At 43.0% G+C, this 21,601-nt stretch overlaps 3 protein-coding genes across 3 annotated transcripts; all 3 read right to left on the bottom strand.

Moving 5' to 3' along the window:
• Positions 1-1,715: 1,715 nt before the first annotated feature.
• On the bottom strand, positions 1,716-2,942 carry LOC123074852 (uncharacterized). Its single transcript, XM_044497586.1, has 2 exons — positions 2,224-2,942; positions 1,716-2,138 (listed from the first exon to the last, which is right to left on the bottom strand). Exons 1-2 carry the CDS (start codon positions 2,510-2,512, stop codon positions 1,945-1,947), a joined length of 483 nt encoding a protein of 160 aa, XP_044353521.1. The 5' UTR covers positions 2,513-2,942; the 3' UTR covers positions 1,716-1,944.
• A 2,340-nt stretch (positions 2,943-5,282) lies between these two features.
• On the bottom strand, positions 5,283-9,805 carry LOC123079395 (G-type lectin S-receptor-like serine/threonine-protein kinase B120). Its single transcript, XM_044502164.1, has 10 exons — positions 9,613-9,805; positions 9,127-9,520; positions 8,840-9,027; positions 7,488-8,749; positions 7,274-7,372; positions 7,002-7,180; positions 6,407-6,617; positions 6,080-6,317; positions 5,837-5,987; positions 5,283-5,746 (listed from the first exon to the last, which is right to left on the bottom strand). The coding sequence occupies exons 2-10, from the start codon at positions 9,235-9,237 to the stop codon at positions 5,447-5,449; spliced, it is 2,739 nt and encodes a 912-aa protein (XP_044358099.1). The 5' UTR covers positions 9,238-9,520; positions 9,613-9,805; the 3' UTR covers positions 5,283-5,446.
• A 5,057-nt stretch (positions 9,806-14,862) lies between these two features.
• On the bottom strand, positions 14,863-15,557 carry LOC123074851 (uncharacterized). Its single transcript, XM_044497585.1, has 2 exons — positions 15,399-15,557; positions 14,863-15,256 (listed from the first exon to the last, which is right to left on the bottom strand). Exons 1-2 carry the CDS (start codon positions 15,505-15,507, stop codon positions 15,048-15,050), a joined length of 318 nt encoding a protein of 105 aa, XP_044353520.1. The 5' UTR covers positions 15,508-15,557; the 3' UTR covers positions 14,863-15,047.
• Positions 15,558-21,601: the final 6,044 nt, after the last annotated feature.

Below are 21,601 nucleotides of genomic sequence, written 5' to 3'. Positions count from 1 at the left end.
TAAAATTGTTAAATGTGTGTATAAAAAATGTTTCTTATCTATTCAAAAAATATAGAATGTGTATGAAAAAAAGTTGACACCAAAAAAATATGTTTGAAAAAAATGTTCCAGTTCCATACAAAAAGAGCAACAAATCATACTTAGGTCCGTGATGCTCCCATACCGGATCCGGAGCTGAAACATTTTTTTATACACATTTAACCTTTCATTCCAATACATGAAACATTTTTGTGTACTCGTTGAACATTTTTTCAAATACATGATTAACATTTTTTTCAAACATATTTTTTGGTGTCAACTTTTTTTCATACACATTCTATATTTTTTGTATAGATAAGGAACATTTTTTCAAATACATGATTAACATTTTTTTCAAACATATTTTTTTGGTGTCAACTTCTTTTCATACACATTCTATATTTTTTGTATAGATAAGGAACATTTTTTATACACACATTTAACAATTTTTAAATACATGATTAACACTTTTTAAAACATATTTTTAGTCAACTTTTTTGCATATATATTGTACATTTTTTGGATACATCAGGAACATTTTTTATACACGTTTAACATTTTTTAATTACATGATTAACATTTTTTTAAACATATATTTTTATGCCTACTTTTTTTGCAAAAACAATTAGCCCACAGCGAGCCAATTAGCTCCAGTCGGGCCACAGTGGGCCGACAGGACCCAATCAGCCCACAGTGGGCCGACAGGGGCCAGTCGGCCAGCTGTAGGCCGACTAGGCCCAGTCGGCCTGCAGCGGGCCGACGGTGTATTATTTTTGAAAAAAATTTACCCAGCGTAATATTTATGAAAATTAATTAAAAAAATGTATCATTTAAAAAAAATTAGCTTAGATCAGTAGGAAGCCTTTTTTTTTAGAAGAGAAAAGCTCATTTCATCTCCAGGGCAACAAGTCTGGCCAGTTTGTCTCGCCTAAAATACTCTCCAAGTCAAGCACAACTGGCAAGTATGCGTCGAGATCAGGATTGGAACGGATCATGTTCATCTCTCTGATCTGGTTGATTTTGATTGGAAGCGCTACATGGTGAAAATTTCGTCTTCATTCGTTTCATTTATTTTTCTTCAAAGAATAAACAAACAGAACTTACCATTTACTATGTACAGCTAGAATCGTCTCTCTCTCACACACACACATACATATGTTATTTCAGTATACCTTTGATTTGCATTTTTATTGCTTTCCTTTGGTTGTTCTATAGAATCACAACATATGGCATAGCGCAGTTCATTTTCAGGTATGTTGCTGTGTGGCAGTATTATTCCAATATTTTGAATGACTTGAGATCGATCTAATACTCGACTGGTACCATTGTGTGACTGACATTGTCGTTCTTCTAATACAAAGGTTCAAAACAGAGGGTTTTGTTTGTCAGCTGCTAGGTATGATGGAGGTTCCATTGATAAATTACTTTAGTGTTTTCTTTCTCCTCTCGACCTGTGCATACAAGATTGCTCCTCTAGGACTTGATGAGTTAGAATTGAGAAGATGGATCATTGTTTACTTTTCTACGCTGAAATGTGTCAATCTAATAAATATCACACATGATCAATTTCTATTTTTTCATCTCTATAAATCATTGCTGCATTGCCCGCTGCAACGCGCGGGGTATTGTCTAGTTAACTCAGTGGCAATCAGCAACAACAAGGAAAGAGACACACAAGGTAAACGCAACACACTGGTAATCAAGCTTAAACCAACTCAACCAATTTTTAAGCCAAAGTTGGCACAAAGACAGAGTGACGGACTACAACCTCGATCCTTTTGCGAGGGAAGTACAAATACCAAATTCAACTCGAATAATGGCGGAGGCACACTGAAGAGCGTCAGAACGACTTAGCCTCCTTTATTCATAAATAAGTAGCAGCAACTTAACGATGCTGCGCACGCACATCCATGATCCAACGGCGTGTTAGGCAGAGGATGCGTCGAGGCAGACCCACTGGCCAACGAAGATCCTGACGCAGTTGATGTTGGGGTTGAAGCCCAGGAAGTCCTCCTGGCTCAGGCCGGCGCTCTCCGCGAGGGAGGAGCAGGTCTCGCCCGTCTGCACCGCGCTCACCTTGTTGCACGTCAGCGCCGGCACCGCCTTCGTCAACGCATAAACTGCGAAACGCACACGTCCAAAGGGTTACAATCCAGCACATTTGGCCAGGTCATGGACGATGTTGATCGGTTGACGTGGACGTACCTCCGTTAATGCTGCCGCGCTGCAGCTGCATCGCGGTGACCCTGGCGTCGGCGAGGGCGACCGCCGCCACGAGCAGGGACGCGATCAGGAGAGCGGCGGCTCCGTGGTTGGCCATTGCAGATGCAGATGCTGCCGACGAGAAGGAAGGATGTATAAGCGGATAGTAGGTGCTCGTCAGGCTCTGCTTCGGTGGTGATGAGATAGCTTGGTCCTCGGCCCTTTTTATAGCGTAACGAGAGCTCGACAGTCGAAAGTCGATAGGAGAGTGTGACGACATGGTTCCGGCCATGGCCTTGGAGACGGCGTCCAATGCACGGGCGATACTGCTTATGCTGAGAACGGTATGGACATGTCGTTCCTAACATTTACAGGCCGGGCCCGGGGGTAATCCCGTCTGTGATTCCTATGGAACTGCTTTGTACTGTAATATTCTTCGACCGCCGTGTGATTTCGACCGGGCCTAATATTTTACACTCACGTTGCTCACTTTTCTTTTTTCTGAAAACTGTCTTGCTCCATGTTGGTGGTAGCGCAGTGACAGTGGAGAAACAAGAACGAAAATCGTAGGAAAAAAAAAAGAGATAACAGTGGAGGAATGGGATTGTTGTCTATCAGTCTCGATCTGTTCGGTCAGTGCAGTTCAGTCTCCGGTGTATCAGTTACTCTAGATCTCGTATCCTCGATGATTTTCTTTTTCATACCATGCAGGAGAACACTCTCTCGAGCGTTTTTTCAGCGAACGGTCAAATTGACATGCAATTTCTTCAACTAAGAGGGTGCTTGGATCCAAGGGACTTATTTTAGTCTGACTAAAAATAGTCTCTTTAAGAGGCTAAAGTTCCAAGCACCCCTGACTAAAGAGGGGCTAAAACTAGTCTTGAGACTAAAATTTTCTAGTCAGGGTACCCCTACTAAAATGTGGATTAGTCCTCTCTCTCCTCATTTAACTCCTCTCTTTTAACACGGGCGAGTTCTGGATTGGAGAGTTTGGAGGATAATAAATGCTCATAAATTTGATTTTAGTCTCTTTAGTACTTGGATTCAAGCATGGGTGAGGCTAGCAAGTTTTAGTCCCACTACTTTTAGTCATGAGACTAAAACGTATCCAAGCACCCTCTAAGGATGCGTTTGGTTGAATGTGTGGTATGAATGGGTTGGGGCCGTTTAGTTTTTTTGGGACTGAACCATTCAATTCATGTGTTTGGCTCAATATAAGAGCTGAGCTAATTATTTAGTACGGGACCACCAGTCATGCTCACATGGTCATGCATGTAAAGGGTGGCCATTTGATTCGACCAATTTGGCTGGGTGAAACGGTTCAGCATCTTTGAGGCATATTTTCTTTTTTTTACTCGAACCATTCAAGTGATTTATTACCAAACACGTATATTTTTTGGACGATCCCAACCCATCCCTAGCCACCCTTGCAACCAAACGCACCCTAAAGTTGCCAGGCTCGACCATATGATTTGATCTATGCTAATCAATAAGGCAGTGACAGCTCTCTCTCCCCCTTTTTCCGATGGAGGAGTAATAGCTACTCAGCCAGATACTAGTACCAACAAGCAATGGGCAGGTGGTTTTTGGGTGCAGTTTATAGAGCAGTTTTGTTAAACTAGGACTGAATATGTCAAAATATACCAATCACAGCCCCCCCCCCCCCCCCCCCAAAATACATTCTTAAGATAACAATGACAACTAATATCTTGAGATCAAGCACTTGAGAGGTACCTGGAATCGCTTCAAAAGTGTTGTCCAATCTTTCTAGTTACTAAGCTCCCTTGAATTCCTTGCCTCTGGTGGCTCGGGGCTGAGGGCAGCGTTATTGGCCAATTTGTCAATGTGTGTCCATTGCTTAAGTGTGAATGAATATTAGTATATGTTGTTGTGTCTCTCAAATGCAAAGTATATGTATAGCATACTCTTATTTCTTTTTACTTCGTATATACATTTTGTCTTAAGTCAAACTCAGTGTAAGTTTGATCAAGTTTTCAGAAAATATTAACATGCACAATACAAAATCAATATCATTAGATCTATCACAGAAAATATTTCTAAATATAAACTTGATCAGACTTTACAAAGTTTGACTTCAGAGAAATCTAATACGTGTAGTAAAAATAAACAAATGCAGTATATAAGAACATCACTGTGATTCTCATTTTCCTGCTAGCTACCCACAACATCACATGCTTAAAGGAAGGACAACCTACTGTATAGCTGAACTGGAGACGGAAATGGCATTTTGGCTCTAGGGAGCATTTGTTGATGATAGTAAATTAAAAACAAATAGCAAACCACATTAGAAAATGTTAATTTTCTTTTCATGTCCATGTTAGTGTTCAAAAATGCGTGCAAATTTTCACGAGAGATGGAACAATAGTCTTTCGTCAATGAAAAAAACAAAACTAAGTATTCGAGAAATGTCAAAAATTTGTCGACCAACTTGTTTTTTACACATATTGAAATACTTTGGTATTTTATACATGAATATGTGCATGTTTGACATTTTAAATATTTTTTGTCATTTACAAAAAATAATTGGTAAACATGACCAAATGCTCCCTAGAGCCGAATTGAGTACTCTCGCCATTTCATAATGTAGTGCATATATATTTTTGAAGAAGTCAAACGACACAAACTTTGACCAAGTTTTTTGAGAAAAACTTTTACATCTATAATGCCAAGCATATATCATTAGATTCATTATAAGAAGTATTTTCATACTTTAGATATTGGAATTATAGATATATATAGTTTTCTCTATAAACTGGGTCAAAGATCACAAACTTTGACTTAAAAAATATTATATGCACTATATTATGGAACAGAAGGAGTATTTGAATTTATACCAAAAATTGATGGCTCTTTCTTTTACAATGCATGCAAGAGGCCGATGACAAATAGCTCATCGAACTTGATTGGTCGACGCATTTCATTCTGTGAACATGCACGAATCACCCACTGAACTAACAATTTAACCTATGAGCAACAATACTATGTAAGATAATTAACTAACAATTACGGACAATAAGTGAGCAAACCATAATAAAACCATGTAGAAAATAAATAGACGAGACTTAACTCACGACCGAAGAACGACGTGGCAAAGCGCGTGTCACAGTCTAGTTAATATCATGTGATAACATGATACTCTGTTGTCTGAACATATATTCACAAGCAACAGTAACACTCTTTATCTAATGGATACTCGATAGTAGTACTACCTACCATCCAGGCGAGTAATTGACAAATCATTCAGAGAGCAGCTTCCTTCAGGGACATCAGCTTCAGTTGGAAGCAACATGGATACGAAACCAGGTTGTTTTGCGGCCGGCAAGGTGGCATTTTCGTTAGTAATCATAGAAATGACTTCGGCCATGGAGGGCCGATCAGCAGCATTCTCCTGAACGCACAACAGGCCGACGTGAATGCATCGTAGCACCATATTCTCAGGACATGCATCGTGCAACGATTTATCAATGAGCTCGCGCCATCTGCCTTCTTTCCACAGCTCCCATGCCTGCAAAGTTCAGTTGCAGGCATCAAATTAGAATAAAAATCAGGTACAACAATTATAGAACAGTTTGAGCTTGTTGGAACTTTGACCCACGTGACCAAGGAGGTTTAGGGAGTTGCCATGTCCACGAGCTGCTGCATTTCTTAGTCCACTGATGATCTCCAGAAGCAGTACCCCGTAGCTAAATACATCGGACTTGACAGAGAAAATACCTGCCATAGCATATTCGGGGGCCATGTAGCCACTGAAAGAACAATAATCTAGTAAATTCGATGCCCATTTCTCAGTATAGTGGTTCTTCCACTTTACATGTAAAATACCAATAGAAGTGCTTACTATGTTCCAACGACTCTTTTCGTGTTAGCTAGTCCTCCTTTAGGATCAAATATTCTTGCCATTCCGAAGTCCGAGATCTTAGGGTTCATATCAGTGTCCAGCAGAATATTGCTTGGCTTCAGGTCCCTGTGAATAATTCTCAGCCGAGAATGCTTGTGGAGATAAATAAGACCTTGTGCAATCCCTTCAATTATGTTAAGACGCATTGCCCAGACTAAAAAAGCCCTTCTCGATTGTTCTTGCAAAATAAGACTTGATCGGTTCAACAAGGCATGGAAGGAAAATATAGCTATGAAGTAGGGATATTTATATACAAAGTGAACATACCAAATAGGAAGAAATCCAAGCTTTTGTTTGGCATATACTCATAGATTAGTAACATTTCTTCCCCGTCAATGCAGCAACCTAAGAGTCCAACTAAATTGCTGTGTTGAAGCTTGGCTATTAATAAGATTTCATTCTTAAACTCTGGTAGTCCTTGCCCTGAATTCGCTGCAAGTCTCTTAACAGCAACATCTTGTCCATTTGGTAAGTTTCCCTGGAGCATTGTGTCAATTTTTCAACAGTCAAACATTAGTACAGTCATATATCAAAAATAGATTCAGCTCCCACTATCCATGATATTGAGTTGATGGTTTAATGTACATTGAATTTGCCGAACTGCTTGATCGAACAACACAACGTATTTGCCACACATGACTAACAAGTAGAGGATGCTGTAACTATGAACATCTTACAGGACGACTGGACAAAGATATGCTCCATTTTCCCCTTTCAATTAGTCTGTTTTTTATTTAAGATAAGAACATTCACTATCATTACTTGGCTACAGACAAAGCTATACATGCTGACTACATGCTTCAGACGAAATTATCACAATTAGCAAACATTTTAACGAACAAAACTAAAGAACATAATTAACCTTGTACACAGGGCCAAACCCTCCTTCTCCAAGCTTGTTTTTAGTTGAGAAGTTGTCTGTGGCATTTTCTATCTGTGAAAAAGAAAGCATCATAAAGTGAGAGCCTGTGTCTTCGCTCTCCCAAAGTTTCATTACATCTGAAGCCATGACGAGGGGGTGATCATGCTGTTTTCCTTTCCCTGATTCACAAAAGGGGACTTATCATGTGTCTATCAGACCAAGGCATGTCATTTCTTTAACTACAAATTATTTTTCCAACTCAGAATGGTTACCTTTATTTTTCCATCTCCTAATCCAAATAAAAGAGATGAGACAAAAGACAAGGAATGCAACTGGCGGAAGTACATACGCTATCCAAAGCATTTTGTGACCTGCAAAAAAACAGAGCTTGTCACTTGACACAATAATACTATCAATAATGTTTCTGTTTTCTTGCAATTAACCCTATCTTCACATACTGTCTCCCCAGTGGCACTAGTCCTTTACCATGTGATTCTGATGCAGCTACACGAAGATGAAGAGTTTCAACTCCATTCTGCAAGTGTGTTAGATTGCCATGCCATAAGCTGCAACCATCGGAGAGCGAATGAGCATATGCCGTACAAGAGCAATTTTCCATACAGGCAAATTCACATTCACTTTTTTCCACAACTGACAGCTTCTGTCTGTTGTCAGGAAATGTCATATTAAGCATATCAATAAATCTATCACCATTACACTGCAGTGGGGTTTTTCTAGTGCACCCTTTCCTGGAATTTGATTGTTCTTGTGGTGCAAATCCTTCTGGACACTTACAAATGGATTCTGATGTTGATACGGATACGCTGCTGTTGCATACACCATTAACTCCACATAAATTAGACACATCACAACTATCTGGATGTCTCCATAACAATGTCCACAATTTGGCTTCCGAATTGAACTGTGTTATGTTCAGTGAACCACTTTGATCCAAAACAATCTTAGTCATTATGTCAGCAGGGTTGGGAGTGTACATGCATGTAAGGTTGTCACACTGAAATGAAACAGGGATGATACCCATAGATTTCAGTACTGGAATGAGAGAATTCGTGTCACCATTCCAGGATTCACTTGTCCAAAATGAAATCCGATTCCACATAATAATGAATTGTGATGCTGACGGATTAGCTATGCTCGGTCCAAAACCAAAAGTGTAATCTCCTGTTGCTGGGTCATCATAGCTCTTCCATGATTTCAGCAAATTTCCAAGTGTAATATTCATTCCTGGAAGCCATGTATCAGTAGGAGAGGCAAAGCTCTCCCATATGATTTTTGAACGGTCGGTCATCCTTAGCACAAAGTTGCCAGTGTCCAGTATTGCAGCCTCCCTGTCCCTCACTCCCATCTCAGAAGCAACTATAAACGAGCTGCCTGTGCCATTTTTGACTATCAGATTACCGACTTCATCAAACTTAAGTACGCCCGACTTATCCTGTACTGGATCATTCCTGTTAGCAATCCATACAGCCGTTCCTCTTGGAACACTGTTATACCATACACCAATATATCGGTGGCTTGAAGCTCCGGGGCTAAAGAATCCAAGCACAAATTTCTTGTTACTGGAAACAAGATTCTGCCCATCAGAAATGGATTCATTGAACGCGATGGTGTCTCTTGGCCTGGTAGCTGAGAAACATCTTATTGCTAACACAGATGGAATCAGCAGAACAACTGCGCACTTCTTCAAGTAGCTTATTTCCACCAACATGGCTTTCTCCAAGCATAAACTGGGAAAATTGCAAACGAAAACAGTAAAGAGGGAGAGAAAGATAATTAAAAGGATGGGCATAACATAAGCAAATCTCCAATTTCAATACCTCTGAGTTTCTCGAAGTAATGAATCAAGGGGTGAGCAGGGTAAGCAGGATACTTGTTGTAATCGTGGCAAGATGGTATGAACTTTTTGTCCAGCAAATGGCTCCACAGACCATGAACATACAGGGTTGCCAGCTTTGAAGATTCCATGAAAGCAATTTTCCAATTGCCAGTAAAGCATGGAAGATGGCTGCAGTCAATGCTGGGATGTGACTCTTATGTCTGTAGAAGAATAATCATACTACACACTGACCACAAATAATTAGGGACATCCTTTCCACGGTTCCACCTGAGTAGTGAGTTTTGACCGGGGACTGACTGTTGACTTATCAACCCCCAACATATTTCCACAAGACGAATGAACCAGCTGCGCCTGTGCAATAAAGATCGCAATCTTCATTCATTTTCCACAATTGTGAAACTGTTGTAATCTGCATCACAAGGGCGTGGTTAGCAATTACCATGCTCAAATATTGTGTGCTGATCTACAGCGTGTCTAACAGCACTTCCAGAAGAATAACAGTATTTACTCCACCCCGCAAAAAAAAAACAGTATTTTCTCCAGAAGAATAACAGCACTTCCAGAAGAAAATGAGTGGAGGACTGGAGGGGGGAGGGGAGGGGTGTCGTGATCTCGCTCCTTTCTCGTCCATCGACCCCATTTTTGCACGATCCGTCTTTCCCTACCACACACAACACACAAAATTATGGAAAACCAGACATAATAAGCCAAGAATCTCTAACAGCAATTTTAATTGCAGAAGAAATGGAGCACCAGGTTCGAACTGTAGACCAAAGACGACGCTCCGGAGTTGGGTGAGTGAGCTTCGCGTCCAGGTAAAATGACAGCAATAAAAAGCAGTGCAGCGGAAATCGCCTCGCAGCCGCCGCCGCCGCCGCCGGTGACCACTCATTGCCTCATGGGCCATGGCGGAATCGGTGCCAGCCAAAGGGGAAGGGGCTCGAGTTGGGCTATGGAATTCTGTTGCAGCTGGTTCGTATGAAGCCCATTCAGCCCAACGAATACCGCAGCTCGCTTAACTCAAGTGGACATTTTGACTGAATAAAGAACCCTATTACACTAAAAAAAACTCAAGTGGAAAAATAGAAAAAAGGTGAACATACAAGTACATACATTCACTGGGAAATGACGTCAAGAAGCTTCACATATCAAAAAAGGGTCTCTAAAAAAGTTTGACAAGACGAAGTACATCTATATGAACAATTTATAATTTTGATGCTCGGCTAAAACTTATTGCATTTAAAAAATTAATAATAATATATGTGTTATATGTCATAAAAGTTAAACCATTTAAAACTTTGCTTCAATATGAATCCAACAATCTCCCGCAAAAAATGTATGAATCCAACAATATATTTTCTGAGAAATATAACTCACACTTAATTGATTTAATTAATGGTTAAGCTTGCGTTTTGATATGTGTGTGCGTCACGTATGTGTAACAGCATGAAGTTTTTGGGGCCAATTATTCCCCACTCCGAGACACGAACTCAGAACTAGTTAGATGCAGTAGACAATTCTTACTTGTTACTCCCTCCGTCTCAAAATAAGTGTCTTAACCTTAGTGCAATTTTATACTAAGGTTAGTACAAAGTTGAGACACTTATGTTGGGGCAGAGGGAGTACAATTGAGAAAAAAAAAACCTCACCGAAATAGTGCTTACTCTTCTCATTGCACACGACCCAACAAAAAAATATTTTTCAAATTTAAGAAACTGGTGTATCTTTTTGAGGACATAAGCTCCTATCACTAGTAGAAAAAGAGTCTTCCATACGCCCCCATTAGTCCCCAAAATAATCGAACCGCGACCAAAGGGGTCTTTAGTCGCGGTTCGGAAGGGGACCCGCGACCAACTATCTGGGCCCAGCGCGCTCGGTCGACAGCTGGCGGACGGGAGGGGCTTTAGTCCCGGTTGGCTCAGGCTGGCCCGAAGTCCTTTAGTCGCGGTTGGCCAGACCAACCGGGACTAAAGGTTAGTCCTTTAGTCGCGGTTGGCCAGACCAACCGGTACTAAAGGGCCCATCAAACTCTACCCCCCCCCCCCGACCGCCTTTTCAGTTTTAGAAAAACCAAAAGAAAATGATGGAAATGTCAAAAAAAATAAAATAAAATAAGTTTCTCATGTGATATGTGGTCTAGTTGTTGGGAAAATTAACAAATATGAATTTCGACTTTATTTGCAAAATCTCTCTGGAATTTCTTAAAATGGGCATAACTTTTGCATACGAACTCGGATGAAAAAGTTTTTATATGAAAAATCATCTACTCAAAAAGTTACATCCGAATTTAACCGGGGAAACCCCGTTAAACATTTTCAAAATCCTCAAAAACCTAACAGAAAATAAGATACGGGGCTTTTAAGATCTGGAGAGGCAAAAAAATTCAAAAAATTCAAATTGTGGTCAAACTGTGGTCAAACAATGGTCAAACTAATTATTCTAGAATATTAGTGTTACTAAATAATTATTTCAATTTTTTTAAATTTTGGTCAAATCTGGTCAAACTGTGGTCAAACAGTGGTCAAACAATGGTCAAACTAATTATTCCAGAAATATTAGTGTTACTAAATAATTATTGTTTTTTAAAACAATAGTTTCAAACTCAAACAGTGAAATGTGTCACTTCATGCTCAAGCTAAATTCCTGAGGGTTAATAGAATTGACATCCCACTATTGTCAGGAAAACAACAAGTGCAGACTTGGAAACGAGGGAGAATAGAACCCGGAAGTTAAGCGTGCTCAGGCTGGAGTAGTGAGAGGATGGGTGACCGTCCGGAAAGTTAGATGATTTGGAATGATGAGGGGTGATTAGAGATTAGAGGATAAATTGAGCAGTGATGAGGGGTGGTGATTAGAGATTAGAGGTTAAAATAATTCAGAAATTTAAAAATAAAAAAATAAAAAAAATTCGCAAAAAAACCAGGTTTAGGGGGGAAAACCCTAAACCTGCGGAGGAGGCCTTTAGTCCCGGTTAGCCACGAGAACCGGGACTAAAGCCTTTAGTCGCGGTTCGTAAGAGGCGCGACTAAAGGGGGGTCTTTAGTCGCGCATATTTAGTCCCGGTTGCACAGCCGGGACTAAAGGCCTTTGCGAACCGGGACTAAAGGCCTTTTTTCTACCAGTGTATATATATTTACCACCGTTGAGCACAATGTATGGTTTTTTATTAGATCCTAAATTCAAAGATAATTCATTAGAATTACTAGCAAACAATCGGATGTGTTTTTCATATATTGTAAATAATATTGCACACCCATTCATCACCCACCTCATGGCTCAGTGGACAATTGTGTGCAAACAATCCGAGGTGTTTTTCATATTAGAATCCTTTTAGCTTGCACTTGTCCCTAATTTTCACATGAAAGACGTTAATATCAGAGGTGTTTCTATATCAAACCTAATTATGATATACCATCTTCAATTGAGAAGCTTCCTGTAAAAAAAGAGCTTAAGGTGGAAAAGGAGAAAATGAATTGAAAGAGTCGTACCAGGTGATTAGAAGTTGTAGCTAGTTGTACGTGGGTTCAAGTTTAGATTGATGGCGGGACAAAGGATCGGTGGTCAAGGCAACTTGTGATCTAGGTACAACATGCCTAAGGTCAAGGCCGGCGTGCAGCCGAACAACTCATCGCCATTACCTGTGACTCCCGTGCAGTACCGCATCACGTTTCATGTCGTGTCAGAGTCTAGCATCGTGCAGCTATGCGTACTCGCGATGGGAGAGACCGGCGTCCCGGGAATCCGTCCGTGTAAGGCCGTTTGGTTGAATCTTACGCTCATGCCGAGCAACGGTACGCTCTCTCAATAGACTCTTAATTCGTGGGGGCCTGCGGCTCACACGAACGACAATGGACCAAAAACCAGCATCTGGCCTACAGCAGCTGGAAGTGCGAAATGCACAGCGTAACAAAAATGTTACCTTCGGACTGGAGGTTGATTATAATGTCGGGGGTTTCTGAAAATTTCATGACGGACCAAAACAAGAATACCACATCTCTTTTATTGGAATCCAATAACTCCCGAACGTTCAGATTTTGAGCATTTCGTCCCGAACGTTTTTACATGGCAACTTTAGTTCATAGGGGATGACAACTTTAGTCTATAGGGGATGGCAACTTCGTCCTTTTTCATCTTTTTTTGTCAGAAAATTGCCATGTTTCCCTAATCTCACGTAAACTAAACTTGCCATCTAAACCTATTCGGGTTGCCATGTTTAACTCCCGAACGTTCGGGAGTTATCATTACCGCTTTTATTAGTAGGTAATAGATTAATAAGATGACCCTGATAAATTAGCAAGCAATTTTTAGATTGCCTCTTCTTTTTCGGGGGGGGGGGGGGGGGGGGGCTAGTATAGGATCTGGTTGTAGGTGAGATCAGAGAGATAAAAATATATTATGCATTCGAAATATTCCAAAAATATTTGCAGACATACATCAAGCTCCTAAGTCAAGCTACACTTATAGAAACAGAAAAAAAAAACAAAAAGCGAAGTGAATAATTTCAAGTACCATTCACCCAAATTTGACACTATCAACAATCGATTTTTTTATTGTAGGATCGATAAGTATGTCTGGGGGGTGGGGGGGGCTAGTATAGGATCTGGTTATAGGTGAGATCAGGTAGTAAAAAAATATTATGTATTCGAAAATTCCGAAAATATTTGCAGACATACATTCATGTTTGACGTACAATCTTAAAGCTCCTAATTCAAGTTACACTTCATCTCAAAAATCACATATTGGTAATCATCTAAAAAAATCAAGTTACACGTATGGAAATAAAAAAACACTAAATCGAATGTGAATAATTTCAAATACCATTCACCCAAATTTGACACTATCCACAATCAAATTTTTTAATTGTAGGATCGATAAGTATTTCCGCGGGGGGGGGGGGGGGGGGGGGGCTAGTATAGGAGCTGGTCGTAGGTGAGATCAGAGTGATTAGAAATAGTATTCAGAAGTTTCAAAAATATTTCCAGGCATACATCCATGTTTGATGTACAATCTCAAAGCTCCTAACTCAAGCTACACTTATAGAAACAAAAAAAAAAATACAAAATCGAATGTGAATAATTTCAAATACCATTCACCCAAATTTGACACTATTCACAATTGATTTTTTTTATTGTAGAATCGATAAGTATATCTAGAGGGAGGGGGGGGGTTGTGAATAGACTTGTTCAACACTTGTTTTTAAGCATTCTTAGGGGTCATCTTCCATTCCGGTTGTACCTAAGAAATTTTTTTATGAAATATACTTTGAAGTAGCATTAGTTCTTTGAGATATGTTGACATTAATTATCAAAATCCACCTTGAGGGTTAGATCCACTTTCAGTTATTTTTTAATCTCTAACTGTAGGTCAAGTTTTTCAGCTGGGTTTTTTTTTTTTGGAGTTGTATACATAATTATAGCTATGTTGTCAAATAATTCCAGAACTTTTCAGATTGTTTAAATAGAAATATTTTGGGCTGATCCTATGAGCTCAGCTAAAGGGCAGATTCTATTATAGTCTCCCCGGGTTTATTCTTATGAAGTAGTGTCATATAGAATAGAAGGTATAAGAAATGGATATAATGAAATTCTTGGTTCGATCTTGCGACATAATTTATTTGATTAAGAATCAACAACCAAAGAATCCATTTTATGAAAAAGAAGGAGCATAGTCCTATTCAAATTCAAAGCGCGTAATCTTCACCCAGTTATTAGCTTCAATGTAGTTTCACGGATTAAGTGCCATAGCTTGTTTGAAATACTCGGCCAGCTTGATCAAACTAAGCTTCCGCAATTTTTGAATAACCCTCCTGTTTAAATTCTTTGCCCAGCTATGCCAAGTTTCTTGTTTGCAGCTAGTCGTTAATGAGTCAAACAGTTCGGTTACGATAAAACCTAGGTGCAACGATGGTAATTTGGAGACCGGCTCCCACATTACCGCAGCACACGGACGAATTGAGGAAAAGAAGCAAGGGAAATACACTGATAATCAGGCACGATCAGCTGGTACAACAAACACACACCGACGGGCTACTTCACACCAGATAACACCAAGCAACATCTCTCAGACAAACAAAAAGGAGCAAGCAGCAAGCACACTTTGCAAGGGAAGTACGAGCAGGAGAGCACCCGGCGCCTCGATTCATAGCGCTAGCGGTGGTCGGTGCACGGGTGCGTACGTGCAGCAGCTTGTCAAGCAGTGGAAGCGTGGAGGCAGACCCACTGGCCGACGAAGGTCTTGCCGCAGTCGATGTTGGGGTTGAAGACGAGGAACGACTCGAGGGTCAGTCCTCCGAGCAGCGCGACGGAGAAGCACGTCTCGCCCGCCTTCAGCCCCTGCACCTTGCTGCACGTCAGCGCCGCCGCCGCCTTCGCGTCGCTCGCCGGCACCACGTGATCTGCTGCAGCTCCATCGCACGCACGCACGTACGTTCCAGGAGTCAGTTCAGATCACGATATGGTTCCAGTAGGTACAGTTATCGCTGGTTCGTGGAACACAGGCGCTACCGTACCATGGATTGGGTGGAGTCGATGGACACGTACCTTCGTTCAGGTCGCGGCGCACCTGCACGGCGACCCTGGCGTCGGCGAGGGTGACCGCGACGAGAAGGGACGCGATCAGGAGACCGGCGGCACCGTGGTTCTTCGCCATTGCAGATGTTGTCGATCGACGCCAAGGAAGCGTAAGCGGAATGGTGCTTATTAGGCTCTGCTTTGGTGGTGCTGTGGTGACGAGAAGCTTAACCCTCAAGCCTTTTTATAGCGTGTCAAACTCATCAAAACTCGAAAGTCAAAAGGTGACGACCTGCAGGCCAAGACCTTGGAGACTGCCCGCAACGTAAGGGTGCCCTCTATTTGAAAATACTTGTCATCAAAATGAATAAAATATGATGTATCTACTATAGATACATCATATTTTATTCATTTTGATGACAAGTATTTTCGGAGGAAGTAGTACTTATGTGGAGGATAACACCAAAGCTGGCTGTGTTGCGGGCTTAGCTTGTTTGTGGAACGACTCCGAGGTCAAAGCCGGTGAACAAACGCGGCAGGGCCGGACGCCGGACACAGGTTTTGGCCGGTAAACATGTTTCTAATTTGAGTTAGGCTGCCTCACGAGGAAGGACATGGTGCCCCAATGCTGTGTCGAGGAGCAACATGGGACTTCCCAGTGGCAAAATGGCAAGCCAGGATACGCCGTCTAAGACAGTCACAAGGAAAACAAATTAGAGGTCACGGTCTTGTCACATGACGACGATGTAGACCTTAACCCTTAACCATGATGTCGATGAGCGCTTAGGAGATGAAGGAAAACAAGAACCGTTGAAAATTATTGACAACTAATCCATGACAAAAGAACATCAGCGGCCGCGGTTTTGTCGGATGAACGCCTTGTGCATGATGGCATGATGGCATAAGCGCTTAGCTCGTCTCCGACATGAAAAGGAACAAAATCGTATCAAATATAGCCAGTGACAAAACCTGCTTGAGGGAGACAACACAAAAAATATTTTCATTTGGTAGCGAATGGTATGCATCGAAAACAAGGAAACTTCATGTTGGAACAACATGAAGAGATTAGCCATGCCCGGTCCAACAAAGCACTATCTTCATGTTGATGGGTCCTCTCCTCGTAGCCCGTCGTCCATGAGGTGAGCATTTGTCGCTCCAGGGTCGTGCTTTTAAGGCGGGCCCGCATGCACGGATTTTTGATCCAGTACGGGCACAACACGCAAATAAAAGAGTTGTGTCGGCCTTCGCCCTGCCACGAAACAAGGCTGGTCCTCAAAGCTAGGCCTACAAGCTTATGCGGCACGCCCCTTTTCACAACGTTTGTACCTTAGAGCAACTCTAGCAAACCCCGCATCCCGCCCGGCCCGCAAAATAACCGCCAAATTACGGGTCGGGGCGGGAAAACATGCCCAATCAGACCCCGCATCCCGCCCCGGCCCGCAAATATTTTTGCACGGCGCGGCAAATCTTCTCCCTCAACCTCTATCTTCACGGGCTGGGAGGCCGACTCGAGCTCAACCCCTATCCGCAGCGGGATTTGGCGAGAGGGACATTTCCGCGCGCCCTTTCCCGCTCCCCCCACCCTCCGCCACCATTGCCCCGCCTCCGCACGCTCCGATGCTTCCTCCCCAGCCGTCCCTCGCCGCCATGGACGACCCCATGCTGTCCCCCGTCACCGTCGAGGTCGCGCACGCTCCTTCCCCACGGGCGGATCTCGTCGCCGGCCATGTTGGCCCCGCCGCCGTCGCCCAAGCAAACGCCGCGCCTGCCCGCAAGCGGCAGGGCAACGTGGTCGTGCAGGGCGGGAATCCGGCTGCCCCCGCCGCGATGGCCCGCGCTCCGGGCGCCAACGCGGCAGCGCGATCCCGGCCGGCGGCGAAGAAGGTCAGCAAGGTCGCGGGCGTAAAGCGGAGGAAGATCCCGGCTACAAATAAGCCACCTTCTTCATCGTCTCACTCCATCCCCCCGCAAGGAGGTGCTCCGGCGATGCCGTTCAACGGTGCCGCACCACTCGCAAGCGAGGTGTTCGACGAAATGGCCGGAAGGTATGCATCTTCGGTCATGGCGATTTTCTTTCATTTTTCGCCATTATCCTCGATAGCTCGTGACTTGTTATTGTTCGCTATAGCGGTGGTTCAAACAATGCAACAACCGAGTTCGTGAACTTGTTGTACACGAACGCGGTTGACATTGATCAAGCCCCGTTCGCCGCATTCGACTACAATGAAACGGAGGGCGGCGTGGATGATCATGGTTGTGAGGACGAATTGAAGGAAATCGAAGCGGAAGTGTATGAGCAATCGCAAACAAAAACAGAGAAAAGCATAAGATCGAAGAACTACATGGTCTTGGAAGATCAAACTTTGATCAAAGCATGGAGTGTGGTGTCTCTTGATGCATGCACGGGAACTTCTCAAACCGCCAAGAGATATTGGCAAAGATCGAAGATCAATACTTCTGCATTATGGCAAAGCATCCCAATAGGACTCCACGCACATTTCGGTCGCTTCAAGGGCGTTGGGAGAACAAGATCATGTCAATAAACCGTAATGACATGGACGATCTCACCAAAACATGGCATGATATGATAAGGAGAGAAATCTTGAAGAGGAGAATGGTTGCGTCGGCCGATGCGTGCTACAGTTCCGGAGATGTTTTCTCCGCTCCATATGGTGGCAATGTTGATGATTGTTGGGGAACGTAGCAATAATTCAAAATTTTCCTACGTGTCACCAAGATCAATCTAGGAGATGCTAGCAACGAGAGAGAGGGAGTGCATCTTCATACCCTTGAAGATCGCTAAGCGGAAGCGTTACAAGAACGCGGTTCATGGAGTCGTACTCGCAGCAATTCAAATCGCGGAAGATCCGATCTAGCGCCGAACGGACGGCGCCTCCGCGTTCAACACACATACAGCCCGGGGACGTCTCCTCCTTCTTGATCCAGCAAGGGGAGAGGAGAAGTTGAGGGAGAACTCCAGCAGCACGACGGCGTGGTGGCAATGGAGCTCGTGGTTCTCCGGCATAGCTTCGCTAAGCACTACGGAGGAGGAGTTGGAGGAGGAGAGGGCTGCACCAGGCCAGGGGTGCGGCTGCCCTCCCACCCCTCCACTATATATAGGGGCAAGGGAGAGGGGGCCCGGCCCCTTAGATCCCATCTGGTGGGAGGGGCGGCGGCCAGGGAGGGTGGCTTGCCCCCCAAGTCAAGGGGGCGCCCCCTCCAGGGTTTCCTCCAACCCTAGGCGCATGGGCCCTAGGGGAAGGTTGGCGCCCAGCCCACTTAGGGGCTGGTTCCCTTCCACCTACAGCCCATAAGGCCCTCCGGGGCAGGTGGACCTCCGGAACCCCTTCGGTGGCCCCGGTACAATACCGGCATACCCCCGAACACTTCCGGTGACCGTATGATGACTTCCCATATATAAATCTTTACCTCCGGACCATTCCGGAACTCCTCATGACGTCCGGGATCTCATCCGGGACTCCGAACAACCTTCGGTAACCACATACTATTTCCCATAACAACTCTAGCGTCACCGAACCTTAAGTGTGTAGACCCTACGGGTTCGGGAACCATGCAGACATGACCGAGACACCTCTCCGGCCAATAACCAATAGCAGGATCTGGATACCCATATTGGCTCCCACATGTTCCACGATGATCTCATCGGATGAACCACAATGTCGGGGATTCAATCAATCCCGTATACAATTCCCTTTGTCTATCGGTATGTTACTTGCCCGAGATTCGATCGTCGGTATCCCAATACCTCGTTCAATCTCGTTACCGGCAAGTCTCTTTACTCGTTCCGTAACACATGATCCCGTGGCTAACTCCTTAGTCACATTGAGCTCATTATGATGATGCATTACCGAGTGGGCCCAGAGATACCTCTCCGTCATACGGAGTGACAAATCCCAGTCTCGATTCGTGCCAACCCAACAGACACTTTCGGAGATACTTGTAGTGCACCTTTATAGCCACCCAGTTACGTTGTGACGTTTGGTACACCCAAAGCATTCCTACGGTATCCGGGAGTCGCATAATCTCATGGTCTAAGGAAACGATACTTGACATTAGAAAAGCTCTTAGCAAACAAACTACACGATCTTGTGCTATGCTTAGGATTGGGTCTTGTCCATCACATCATTCTCCTAATGATGTGATCCCGTTATCAATGACATCCAATGTCCATGGTCAGGAAACCATAACCATCTATCGATCAACGAGCTAGTCAACTAGAGGCTTACTAGGGACATGTTGTGGTCTATGTATTCACACATGTATTATGGTTTCCAGTTAATACAATTATAGCATGAACAATAGACAATTATCATGAACAAGGAAATACAATAATAACCATTTTATTATTGCCTCTAGGGCATATTTCCAATAGTCTCCCACTTGCACTAGAGTCAATAATCTAGTTCACATCACTATGTGATTGTAATGAATCCAACACCCATGGGGTTTGTTCATATCTCGCTTGTGAGAGAGGTTACTAGTCAACGGGTCTGAACCTTTCAGATCCGTGTGTGCTTTACAAATCTCTATGTCATCTTGTAGATGCAGCTACCACGTGCTACTTGGAGCTATTCCAAATAACTGCTCTACTATACGAATCCGGTTTACTACTCAGAATCATCCGGATTAGTGTCAAAGTTTGCATCGACGTAACCCTTTACGACGAACTCCTTTTCCACCTCCATAATCGAGAAAATTCCTTAGTCCACTAGATACTAAGGATAAGTTCGACCGCTGTCATGTGATCCATTCCCGAATCACTCTTGTACCCCTTGACTAATTCATGACAAGGCACACTTCAGGTGCGGTACACAGCATAGCATACTGTAGAGCCTACGTCTAAAGCATAGGGGACGACCTTCGTCCTTGCTCTCTCTTCTGCCGTGGTCAGGTCTTGAGTCTTACTCAATACTCACACCTTGTAACACAGCCAAGAACTCCTTCTTTGCTGATCTATTTTGAACTCCTTCAAAATCTTGTCACGGTATGTGTTCATTTGAAAGTACTATTAAGCGTTTTTGATCTATCCTTATAGATCTTGATGCTCAATGTTCAAGTAGTTTAATCCAGGTTTTCCATTGAAAAACACTTTTCAAATAACCCTGTATGCTTTCCAGAAATTCTACATCATTTCTGATCAACAATATGTTAACAACATATACTCATCAAAAATTCTATAGTGCTCTCACTCACTTCTTTGGAAATACAAATTTCTCATAAACTTGTATAAACCCAAAATCTTTGATCATCTCATCAAAGCGTACATTCCAACTCCGAGATGCTTACTCCAATCCTTAGAAGGATTGCTGGAGCTTTGCATACTTGTTAACATATTTCAGGATTGACAAAACCTTCTGGTTGTATCACATACAACCTTTCCTCAAGAAAATCGTCGAGGAAACAATGTTTTGACATCCTATCTGCAAGATTTCATAAATAATGCAGTAACTGCTAATATAATTCCAACAGACTCTTAGCATCGCTACGAGTGAGAAAGTCTCATCGCAGTCAACTCCTTGAACTTGCCGGAAAACATCTTAACGACAAGTCGAGCTTTCTTAATGGTGACACTTACCATCATTGTTTGTCTTCCTTTTAAAATCCATCTGCACCCAACAGCCTTACGACCATCAAGTAGTTCTTCCAAAGTCTACACTTTGTTTTTATACATGTATCCTCTCTCGGATTTGATGGCCTCGAGCCATTTGTCGGAATCCGGGCCCACCATCGCTTCTCCATAGCTCGTAGGTTCATTGTTGTCTAGCAACATGACTTCCAAGACAGGATGACGTACCACTCTGAAGTAGCATGCATCCTTGTCGTCCTACGAGGTTTGGTAGTGACTTGATCCGAAGTTTCATGATCACTATCATAAGCTTTCACTTCAATTGGTGTAGGTGCCACAGGAACAACTTCCTGTGCCCTGCTACACACTAGTTGAAGTCATGGTTCAATAACCTCATCAAGTCTCCACCATCCTCCCACTCAATTCTTTCGAGAGAAACTTTTCCTCGAGAAAGGACCCGTTACTAGAAACAATCACTTTTGCTTCCAGATCTGAAATAGGAGGTATACCCAACTGTTTTGGGTATTCTATGAAGATGCATTTATCCGCTTTGGGTTCGAGCTTATCAGCCTGAAACTTTTTCACATAAGCGTCGCGGCCCCAAACTTTTAAGAAACGACAGCTTAGGTTTCTCTAAACCATAGTT

The sequence above is a fragment of the Triticum aestivum genome, chromosome 3D (assembly GCF_018294505.1).
Source record: "Triticum aestivum cultivar Chinese Spring chromosome 3D, IWGSC CS RefSeq v2.1, whole genome shotgun sequence".
In the NCBI taxonomy this organism is placed as follows: domain Eukaryota; kingdom Viridiplantae; phylum Streptophyta; class Magnoliopsida; order Poales; family Poaceae; genus Triticum; species Triticum aestivum.
The sequence above is the reverse complement of the archived record's forward strand: the minus strand, read 5'-3'. Positions and strand labels throughout refer to the sequence as shown.